The sequence below is a fragment of the Carcharodon carcharias genome, chromosome 8 (assembly GCF_017639515.1).
Source record: "Carcharodon carcharias isolate sCarCar2 chromosome 8, sCarCar2.pri, whole genome shotgun sequence".
NCBI classification, from domain to species: Eukaryota; Metazoa; Chordata; class Chondrichthyes; order Lamniformes; family Lamnidae; genus Carcharodon; species Carcharodon carcharias.
The window spans coordinates 21274114-21286455 of NC_054474.1; the positions used below are offsets into that span (position 1 = coordinate 21274114).

Genomic DNA, 12342 nt, shown 5'->3' on the forward strand with positions numbered 1-12342 from the left:
CAGCAATTTATCAAAGCTTCTTCAGCAACATCTCCCAAACACGCTACCTCAATCACCCAGGAGGACAACAGGAGCAGGTGCACAGGAACACTATCACCTCAAGTTCCACATCATCCTGTCTTGGACATATAATCACCGTTCCTTCCTACTTACTGGATCAAAATCTTGGAGCTCCCTACCTAACAGGAATATGAGAGAAACCTTCACCACAGAGACTGCGGAAGTTCAAGAAGGCAGTCCCATCACCACCTTCTTAAGGGCAACTATGATGGCAATAAATACTAGCCATGCCAACAACAACCGCATCCAAAGAATGAAAATAAATAAAACAGATTTCCCTAGAGTTTAAAGTGCAATAGGAATTTTAAAAAATCTCAATTTGAAAACATATCCTCAGCATAAAAAGAATGAAATTCCACCTGCTGATAACTTTTTGTACTCACTGACCACTGACTTAGCCTAAATGTTGCCTCCACTAAGCTCTAAATTAAAAAAAGCACTGATATGAGTAACTCAAATAACAGATTAACTGGTTATGTATCTCAGTGCAGTTTGTTAAAGTTTGCTAAGCATAAAATAGCAGTCATGTTTCCTTGCACAACAACAGTTACTGCTATTATAACGTATTTTAATTGGAGTCCTTTGGTCCTTTCCAAGAAACATGACATGCACCGAATAAATGCAGAACTTTTTTTTCTAAATCCTAACCAAGATCTATGTAACGTAGCCTGTGTTAGAAGATAAATGCAAGGGCCATCAGTAAATGCATATCTGGCATGATTTGAGTCACACAGACAAGGATGAACCTAGGTTCACCATCTTTGGTCCATATTGAATTGACTGATTCAAGCTGGGCTAGCTGTGTAACTCACATCATCAATCTTATTGCCCTTGGGTTTGGGACAGGAAGGAAAGAGAAGCAAGAACTAACCAATTTCCCTAGCCTGCTCCGAGAACAAGGTTACCCATTGCCCATTGGTACTTTCCCAAGTTACTGTAAATACTGGTGCGATGCTATGAGGTGGACATTACAGTCTGTTGCTAAAGGCATTAATTGAAGCACAAAAATATGCTTCATTGCTGTGATTTTGCAAGAAAGACAACGAGCAGGCCCCAAGATCTCAAAAAGCCCTGACTGCAACATTTTCAGAGAACTGGATTCTTGTCCCAGGACAGATGCGTCTTGAAATTTTCAGTAATCAAATGGATTAGATAATAATGGGGATAATAAAAAAACATCTATCTACTGAGGCGGTCAATTGACTATTTTCTTCTGCAAGGCCACTGAAAGAAGCAACAAATTGCTGTGTACCGTTTTTTGCATTGGCCCATGGAGCTGGAGGCAGTGGAAATTCTTGACGGGACTGTTGCTTAAAAAATTGTCCCAAAACAGCATCAATCCTTTATTCATATTGGTTGGGATAGCTATTTTCAACAAAGATGACAATTGAGCTTTCCATTAAAAAAAAACAGGATCAGATTTGGTCTAGTGCAAAAGAGAAAGGGCCTGTCCAATTTGAACATCTCATGTGTTTGAAGCTTAAGACTGAGGCACTGTTTATGAGCAGCAGCCTGTCCAGTCTGAGTGCAGATTCATCTGATATCCTTAGTGGGATAAACTGTATCATTTATCCCATTAATTCCTAACTAGTTAGGAATAAGATGGATATTTTGCACCATAATGGAGTGTGGCAGTGGCAACTTGCATTGTCTTGAACTGTAAGTACCACTTTCCAATTTAATTTGGGATGTTGAATAGCAACCAGGCATTCAATGAACCAACCCTCAAAGCCTCACTAGCTGACAGCACAGGCGAGACCTATTGCCTTCGAAATCTGAGCAACTCAGCTATTCATTGGACCAACCATCTGGAAAATTCTTAAAAAGTTTTAATTGATGTGATGAGTCCCAAAATCCTTTAATATTTGTGTTTTTTCTTAATTCATGGGATCTGGGTGTCATTGACAATGCCAGCACTTACTGCCTATCCCTATTTGCCCTTCAGAAGGAGGTGGTGATATCTTGGCAAATCAATGGCTTCTTAGGCTATTTCAGATGGCAGATGAGGATCATCCACATTCGTGGAGTCACATATAGGCCAGACTGGGCAAGGATGGCAGATTTCCTTCCCGAAGCAGATGGGTTTTACAACAACCTAGTAGTTAGATGATCACGATTCCTGACACTCGTTTTCAATCCAAGCTGTTTTTTAAACTAATTTGAACTCAGTAGCTGTCGTAGTGGAATTTGAACTCATGTCTCTGGATCATTAGTTTGGCTATCTGTATTTACTAGTCCACTAACATTACCACAATGCTACCATTCTCTCTCACACTTTATCTAACACTAAGTAACAAATTCGCAGCACTGCAAATGAGAAAGTGCGTTACTGCTAATACTGACAACTGAAAATATGTAACTATGAAAGCATTCCTCAAGGTTTATCTGGCATGGAAGGTAATGTTCTCATATATTTCAAACCATTACAAATAGTCAACTTAAAAAGGAGCCATAACCACATTATTTACTTTTAATGCCACTGGCCCAAAAAGTTAAATTCATTTAAAAAAAACGCATAAAATGACCAATGTATGGAGATTTGCCCATATCTCCTCACCCCACACTCAACTTTCCAGTACTGGGTGGGTGGAGTGACCCACAGTCGAGGAGTATTGTATTTTAAAATTTACAGTAACTTTCCGAATATAATACACATTTTTGAGATGTTAAGACTGAGGCCCCGTCTGCCTGCTTGGGTGAATGTAAAAGATCCCATGGCACTATTTCAAATAAGAGCAGGGGAGCTATTCCTGGCATTCTATCCAATATTTATCCCTCAATCTACGTCATAAAAACTGATTATCTGGTCATTATCACATTGCTTTATGTGGGAGTTTGCTGTGGACAAATTGGCTGCCATGTTTCCTACATCCCAACAGTGACACTTCAAAAACGACTTAATTGGCTGAAAAGCGCTTTGAGATGTACAGCGGTCATGCAAAGTGCCATATAAATGCAAGTGCTACTTTCTTTTTTTCCCCTTAAAAATTGATCTATAAGTTAGGGAGCATATTATGCATGGTAACAAATCAAAGTTTTTTTTGCAGCTGGCAAGTACGCCTCACAATGAATGTTGATCCTGTTTGTAATTAATTATCATCCCCAGGCAAAGGTTTGGGTCCTTCTATTAGGCCCACAGAGGAACTCAGGCCAGACCTCAATTTCCCTGCCTGAGACTATGTAAGGGCAGAAGGATAGAAATTCTCAAGGAAGCAAGGGGGCACATAATAAAACTGCTGCCTGCAAGAAGGTTTAACAGTGCATCCTGTCATTTTTCTTTCAAGATCGGCTTGGTGATGGTTCTTCTCCAAGGCAAGCCATCTGGGAATTGCAAGGCTTTAATCCACAAAAGGACTGGCATCAAAAACAGTAGGGTGTCTTCCAAAACCTTTTACAGGATGACTATTTTGAAGTTAGGTTCAGTTTTAGCTGCGATAAAATCTTTGAAGTCGGAGTTCCAAAGGACAGTCATATTGGACTCGAAAGGTTAACTCTGTTCTTCTCTCCATGGATGCTGCTAGATATGCTGAGTTTTTCCAGCACTTTATTTTTATTTCAGATCTCCAGCATTTGAAGTATTTTCCTCATGTGACTATTTTGAAACTCATGGCCCCGGTATGTTAATTGGTATATTATATATTAAAACATGCAAGAGGTAGGTGGTGTGGGAATAGTTGAAGAGTGTGGTATTCTCAATCAGGCCCACAATTTGCTCTAGCTGACGTCTATCACTTGCAACTGGCCTGTCATGCCTCTGGAAATAATGACACTTTGACCACAGTATTGCAAAACCCTGGGTGCATATTATACATGGTGACAAGGTAATTTTGACTTTTTGGTCATGCAAGTTGAGACACTTATTTTATTCAGAAGATTACAACATCACATTGGTCTGCACTGATTTTTGTTCATTTATAATAACTGTTGTGTTAAATTCTGCATTTTTCATCCAAAATTCAAGGCAGCAGACATGGAATTTAGATTGTTTGCCATAGTAATTTGAAATGTTTATCAGTAAACAACAGGACAAAAATTACATCAATCAGAGGTGTTACCTGCCATGATCACCAAGTGGCTGTGGGAGGTTCACATGAGCTGCAGACATTAAAATTGCTTGTTTAAGCATACTTCAGCAGGTTTGGGATCAAGGAATGGCCCTTTAGCTTAGGGGGGGTGGGGGGGGGGGGGGGGGGGGGTGCAGAGCAGTTACAGTAGTCTATCGTTGACAAGTGTTCAAGCTATCAACGTTATTTGTTCTAGCTCAACTGTGTAATGAAAGATGTGGTTTCTGGGAAGTTCTATAGATAGATCTAATTTGGAGTTAAAAACAAAAAAAAACTGCGGATGCTGGAAATCCAAAACAAAAACAGAATTACCTGGAAATACTCAGCAGGTCTGGCGGCATCGGCGGCGAAGAAAAGAGTTGACGTTTCGAGTCCTCATGACCCTTCGAAGGGTCATGAGGACTCGAAACGTCAACTCTTTTCTTCGCCGATGCTGCCAGACCTGCTGAGTTTTTCCAGGTAATTCTGTTTTTGTTTCTAATTTGGAGTCCCTGGTGATTCACAGATTAGAAGGCCAACCCCCACAACAACTCAGTGAAACTGGGCAACTTGTATTCTGTGTATACTGACCACATACTGTCACTGCAGCACAGTCAGGTAACAGAACATTAGAAAAGTCAGCAATGTTAAGCAATCTAAAATAGACTGGAGAACAGGAACATGTTGGGGATATTGGAAGTACTTTCTCCAGAATAAACTATATATAAGATTATTTCCTACCCCTGCTACTTTCAACCCCCAGTGATCAGTATTTCTTCTTTATGAGCCTAAATTTCTAGTCACGCTTCCTAAATCGTAGTTAAACAGCAAGGCCTAAAACATGGATGTGGGGACCACATGATGTTGCTAATGCTGGGAGATAAACCAAACCAAAAAATCTACAACCTTTTGCCAATTAGATTACTTAAATTTGAATACTGAATTTAATTTTAGGTCTGGACTTACTGAGAAATGTGGCATTAATTCATCCTTTTCTTCCTCTGTGAAGCCGAACACCGTTAGCGTTTTGGGTCTGTGATCAACCACCATATGCATCTGTGCGCCTCTTCCTCTCACGCTCCTGCCTCGACCTCGGCCTCGTGTCTGCATAGTCTTACCACGTCCTCCAGGAAGAATGCCTAATCGTGCAGCCTGGAAACAGACAGCAGATTTGATTATGTCTATTTGTAATGTAAAAGCAGTGTTAGTTTGTTCCTGTTTCTGTCACATCTCATGTTACATCTTTTTACAACCTGATTCCTCATACTGTCTTCTTAGAACAGCAACAAAGAAAAGAATTGGTATAGAATAGTTTCAGACCTTTAAGAATACATGTAGATGAACCTTCAATGAGGAACAGTCAAGGGCAAATGAAGCCAAATCAATCATGAAAAGCAACAAAATCTACCAATAAAGAAAATGAACTAATCAAACTGTTCAAAATATTTTTGGCTAACATCTTGGTTCCTTTACCAAGATGAAAACTTATTACTAGAAAGCTCCTTATACAACAGCATTTTCTGCAACAATGTTTTCTATTGGAGGCCTGTGTTGTATTTCCTTCTATCCTTCAAAGACAAACTCACCAAATACTCAAATGGGATTGGCAAATAACACTGAGTTCTTTATTCAAAGATTACAGTAGTAGTGGTCCATTGCTGGTTAGCTCTTACTAGTACATCCTGCTTGGCCAAGTAACACATGGCTGAATTTGGTGCCAACTCGTGCAAGCGCATGTGCAGATGTGTGTTTTGCATTGGTACATCACTGCCAGCGACAGACCAGCAGCAGCCAGTAGAAAACATGGTACTGCTTATATCCTCAGAGAGGAAACAGAAGGCTGTATTTGGTTAGTTCAGACCCTCAATATTCTGAGAACTTGCTGTATGAAACGTCAATGCTTTTTGTTAATGCTCACCACAACAATGCAACCTGTATCAAAAAGCAGAGTTTTGTTGGCCTGGCTTGTCATCTGTTTTTTAAATCCTAATTCTAACATCTAAAGCAGATAGTCCTCAGCGCATTAACAGAGCGATACAGGCAGGCACTTCAGAGTGACATCAAGGAAGGCTTTGTGCATGCGTTGACCACTGTACATGCACAGGTGGCTATCAGCATCCATCTTTAATGGCAGGGGCTATACATCCTAAGTTGGTGATACACACGGTGCTAACACATTCCAACTATTGTGCCATGTGACAGATGACATCATATCCTGTCTGACAATGTATACAGATGACCCATTTATAGACAAACAACAACCTGTTCTTATCTAAGTAGCCAAGATTCTGTGTGGTTTTATAGATTAATCCCTTCTAGGTGAGGAGATCCAGACCAGAAATCACAACATGTATTCTGCTCATTCAACTAGTAGAAACTAATTGACAGCAACTCAATTCTTGCCAAAGTTTACTGTGCTGCTACCAACAAAAAATTACAAAGGACAAAACTTCCAAAGGAAGCAATTTTACAACAGTGAAAGTAAACCGAATTTGTTTTTCTATAAATCACCAAGGACAATGCAAAGGGTGAACAATTTAAAACAATTTAGTTTGCTATAATTGAACTGTTGCTTACAGTATATGAGTGTAACCAACATACCAAGCTTCAAAATGGAAATTTTGCACTTGTAATGAATTCTAAATGGTTACAGCTGTTGCCTTTATTTACTTATACCAAGGAAACAAAAATAATGGTGGTTTATGTAAGCAAAGGCAGTAGGAATTTCTGTAATGACTACCATTTTTCAAGTCTGGAGAGTGAAACAAATGATTTTATAATGTTCTATTTTATAAGGTCCTACTTATATATACACATCATTTCACAGATATTTGAAAAAAAAATGAAAAAAACCCCCCAAATCACACTAGGCTTAACCACGCACTAAACAGGTGAATGATAAAAACTCATTCCTGACGTTATACACAGAAATTAAAGGCTGGATTTTATGCTCGCCTGCCAGCAGGTTTGAAAGCAGGGCACATGTAAAGTCTAGCGGGACTGCCTCCACCGACCCACCTGCTCCCGTCTCACCAAAATCTTACCAGCGTTGGACAGTCCATCTAACAGTGGGCCAATTGAGGCTCTTAAGTGGGCAATTAATTCCCATTTAAGGGCCTCATCTTGCTACTACTGGGAGGTCGGATTGTGGGGTGTGGTGGGGGGGATTGCCAATGCCAAGTGGCTAGCCCGGGAGGTTTCCCTGTATGGGGTGGTGGGGGTGGGCATTGGAGGACCCCCTTCCGCCCCCAGGTTTCACCTCATGCCAGGTTCCCCTCCCTTAGCAGCCTCTCAGACTCCAACCCTTCACCAGGGCCTACCTGCTTGGCACCTGGCGAGACTCCCAAACAGTTGCCCAAATCATGATCAAATGTCACATGGTTGAGTCTCAAAGTGCTGAAGAGTGTCGGCCTCCAATTGGCCATAAGCTCTCTAAGGCAGGCCTTCCTGATTCAGAAAGACAGAAATCCCACCTTCGGCCAATTGCCATTCAATGGCTGAGGGGCAGCTGGTGTTCCCTTGGGGTGCTCCCTGGTTGGTTGGGGGGGGGGGGGGGGGGGGGGGGGGGGGGGGTCGAGAAACGGCAGGGAATCCGATGCCTCCTATAATTCAGCCCTAAGTAGCTGTGTCGTTTATCAAACAGCAATGTATAAGAAAAACACAATACTTACCAACACATCGTAATATTGTTTCTAGAAAACCTCTTGCAAACTTCTTGCTTTCACTGGAAAAGTGTACTACTCCAGCATTTCCACATCTCAGCTCCCTTTGCTACACTGTAACCCCTCATTCTGTTAGCAATGCTACTGGATATCGGTTATAAGAGTGCTTATTTCATTTCCTGTATTACAATTGTCTCCGTCGTCATACTTCTAGGGTCGGTGATAACATACCATTATTTCCAAGAGATTTCGCTTATGTTTATTTACAGGGCAGTAATCCCTTGTTTAAAGCGCTTTCCAATAACATGTAATTGTTTTACTTTAAAGCAGTTTACATATCAGGGAACCTTTTTGAATAACATTGCCTGTCACTTACTCAATTTTTGTTTAAGCACGGTGAGTAAGCTTCAAGGGACTGAATGGACTACTCCTTTTATTATTCCCAAATGATTCCCAGGCTCTACCAATTGGACAGGGACTGAATCTGGCCTCATCTGGTGAGACAGGATCTTTCTATTCCTGTCTCTCTGCTTAGGCTGTTTGCCAACAGCCACCATAGGCTCTCCTGGAGTGACTCCAGCTAGAGCTGGGTTTATGGCCCTTCCAGGGCTCTGCCTACTGACAGCCAATAAAAGGTGCCAGGACAGTGGGTTTGGTAGTGATCCTGGACTCCTGGCCAAGTGCTCAATCCTCACTCTGTGTCTGCATTGCCGCAAGTCAGCAGCATGTTGCCAGGGCTGAGGTAAAGTCCGAGACTTCTCTGCTATTTCCTGCTCTCCACTGCTGAGTGAACAGGTCCCTTTGTCTGAGAAAAGGAGCAGCTAGGGTCAGTCAGCTCACACCCAAATCAAGTCAGCTCACAGCTAAATCAAAAAATTACAAGTCAAGAACGTAACCATGTTTTCTTATGAGAGAATTATTTTCAGTTAGCATGTTTTCATTTAGTGTGCAATTTTTTTAGGAATATATTGGCACACTAAATGAGGAATTACTGCACTTCAGTGGGTTACAGCATATATATTGTGATTGATAAAAGAATCATATGACACAATCTCTGAACTCTGATTCCCTGGTTTGCATTCTCTCCTTAATGGCTTCCTAGCTACCCACTCTTTACACTTCTGGCCCAGGCACTCCCACCATGCCTACGTTGTTGCTGGACAATTCCAGTTTGAGACCTGTGCAGTTGTCTCTTATACTCCATTCCCATCATCACCCCCTGGAATTACTGTCATTGAACCTCTTGGTTCTCCGCCTAAACGTATCACTCTCCTACTCTCTTGCCACTGCCTGTTTTTTATTCGTTCACGGGATGTGGGCATCAGTGGCTGGACCAGCATTTATTGCCCATCCCTAACTGCCCTTGAGAAGGTGATGGTGAGTTACCTTCTTGAACTGCTGCAGTTATATGGTGTACATACATCCATAGTGCTGTTAGAAAGGGGGTTCCAGGATTCTGCCCCAGCAACAGTGAAGGAACAGCGATATAGTCCCAAGTCAGGATAGTATGTGGCTTGGAGTGGAACGTTCCCACCCATGTACTGCCCTTGTGCTTCTAAGTGGTAGATGTCGCAAGGTTTGGAAGGTGCTATCGAAGGAGCCTTGTGAGTTACTGCAGTGCATCTTGTAGATGGCACATACTGCTGCCACTGTGCGTTAGTGGTTGAGGGAGTCAATGTTTAAGGTGCTGGATGGGGTGCCAATCAAGTGGGCTATTTTAACCTGGATGGTGTCCAGCTTTGAGTGCTATTGGAGCTTTACTCATCGAAGCAAGTGGAGAGTATTCCATCACACACCTGACTTGTGCCTTGTGGATGGAATACATGCTTTGGGGAGTCAGGTGGTGAGTTACTCGCTGGAGAATTTCCAGTCTTTGACTTGCTCTTATAGCCATAGTATTTTTATGGCTGGTCCAGTTCAGTTTTTGGTTAATGCCAATGCCCAGGTTGTTAATAGTGAAGGATTCAGTGATGGTAATGCCATAGAATATCAAGGAGAGATGGTTAGATTCTCTCTTGTTGGAGACAGTCACTACGTGGCACTTGTGTGGTGTGAATATACTTATTCAGCTGACAGCCAATAAAAGGTGCCAGGACGTTGGGTTTGATAGTGATCCTGGACTCCTGGCCAAGTGCTCAATCCTCACTCTGTGTCTACATTGTCCTGTCGTCCAGGTCCTGCTGCATATGGACACAAACTGCTTCAGTGTCTGATGAGCCGTGAATGGTGCTGAACATTGTGCAATCATCCATAATCATGAGCCTTGGTCTCCACGTTTCTTTCAACATTTTCCTTCAGGCCTTAAGGTTCAAAAATAGGGTTGTTCGTGCCTACCCTATTCACAGGCCTTGGAACCACCAATTTGGTTTACCCACTCTTTGTTATAAGCAAGAGGCTACAACGAGAGGGGTAAGCTTCAATAGCGAAGCTCTATTGCTTATCATAGCCAAACTCAGGACAGGTAAAATACCATATCTTCTGACTCACTGAACAACACAACAGTAGCTTACCAATATACTTAAAAAGTCTTGCAACTGACACATGTCCTTTTTGCTCTATTACAGACACAAACCGGGGTAAAAAACAGTCATTTCATGAAGGGGTTTATGACCTGTATTTGAAAGCTTATAAGTTACAAATTACTCCCTGATTGACGTCAAGAGTTTACAAGCTGCTATTAGCAGCCTGCATTTGCACATTAAGACTGCTTTTCCACTGGAATTATTTAAACAATGGTCTTAAAAGGGCATACCAGATTAGCATCAATTGCCTGCACTTATACAGTACCTTTAACGTAGCAGAAGTCCTGAAGCACTTCACAGTAGCACACTAATTTTTTCTGTTTGAGCGTATGTGGTTTGAAGGACCATCTTAAAGGAAGACAGATAGTCAAAGGTTTAAGGGAGAGAACTTCATTGCTCAGAGGATTGAGAGTTGAAAAGAAGGCCATTACTGAAGGAAATCAGGGATGTACAAGAGACCAGAATTGCATGAATGCATAAACCTCAGAAGGCTGTTGGACGTTACAGATATCGGGTTGAGTAAAGCTATGGAGGGGGTTGGTACATGTTAGGATACAGGCAAAGTTCTGGATGAGCTTAAGTTTACGGACGGTGGAAGAAATCAAATGTGAAAAAACAAACAACTGGAGGACGGCTAATTTCAGTGAGCTGAAAAGGAATCTGGCAGAGGTAGATGGGAATCAAAGAAAGGCAGGGAAAACAAGAAATGAGCAAAAAGAAGTCCTTCAGAAGTAGTAGTTTGGATACAAACTGGATTCATTCCCACAAGTGGGAAAGAAAGGGAATCCAAAGCTAGAGCTCCCTATTCAGTTAAAAATAGAAATTAAAATGAAACAGAGAAATATGGTTTATGATTAAATATTGTGCTCATAATACAATGGAGGACAAAGCCTATTACAAACAAGGAAAAAGGAAATTAGGCAAAGATTGTGTGAACAAATTCTGGTGGGTGATATAAAGCATATGCAGAATTCTTTTGCAAACATATAACCATTAGAAGAGTGCTCAAAAAAAAGGATGGGGTTGATTAAAGGCAGACGATATGATTGATGTGCGAAATACATCTGTTTGCCATCTATTATCACTGAAAAAGTGAATATCATATCAAAGGAGGAGGTAGTAGAGAAATAAGATAGGATAGGATAGAAAGATGAAAAGTAGGTATTCAAAAGTTTTTTTTTTTAAAAAGTTAACCGATCCAGATGGGGTGCATCCTCCAAGGCTGTTGAGGGAAGTGAAGGGTGGAGATCGCAGAGGCTCTGGCCATAAACTTCCAATCCTCATCAGACATAGGAATGGTGCCAGAGGATTGAACTGGAATATTACATCCCTGTTCAAAAATTGAAAGGGGGATAAACACAGTAATTGTAAGTTAGTCAGCCTAACGTTGGTGGTGGAGAAACTTACAAAAACAATGAGAGGAAAAATTGACACTTCGAAAAATATAGGCTGACAGCCTGCCAACACAAAGGCAAATAGTGTTTGACTAATTGGACTCAGCTCTTGATAAAGTAACAGAGGGTTGAACAAGGTAGTGTGGTTAATGCTGTCTATGTGACTATCAAAAAGCATTTGATAAAGTACCACATGATAAATTTGTTAGCAAAATTGAAGTCTATGGGATTAAATTGCATGGTACAAAATTGGCTAAGAAACAGAAAACAGAGAGTAGTGGTGAATGACTGAAGACTGGTACAAATGGTACTCCCCAGGAGTCAGTATTGGGACCACTGCTCTTTTTGATATTAATTAATAACCTGGATTTGGGTATATAGGGCATAACTTGAAAGCATGCAGCTGGCACAAAGCTTGGAAATGTAATCAACTGTAAGAAGGATAGTAACAGGCATCAGGAGGACATCATGGAGCCTGGAGGAATAGGCAGGCACATGGCAGATGCACTTTACCACAGAGAAGTGTGAAGTAATGCATTTTGGTAGGAAGACAAAGGAAAGGCAATAGAAGCTAAAATTTGAAGGGGTGCAAGAACAGAAGACTTTGGGGGTAGCCAAACAAATAGAAAAGGCTTTTAAGAAAGCATGCAATGTTTTTGGC

The 12342-nt window shown here is 41.3% G+C and overlaps 1 protein-coding gene across 4 annotated transcripts in view; it reads right to left on the minus strand.

Annotated features, from left to right (window-relative positions):
- rbm27 (RNA binding motif protein 27) overlaps positions 1–12342 on the minus strand; it is a 163209-nt gene that overhangs the window by 67814 nt on the left and 83053 nt on the right. For all 4 annotated transcript variants that reach the window (XM_041193308.1, XM_041193306.1, XM_041193309.1 and 1 more), the window contains exon 18: positions 5070–5255. In XM_041193308.1, coding sequence (XP_041049242.1) covers positions 5070–5255 — 186 coding nt within the window. The remainder of the gene's footprint in view (positions 1–5069; positions 5256–12342) is intronic.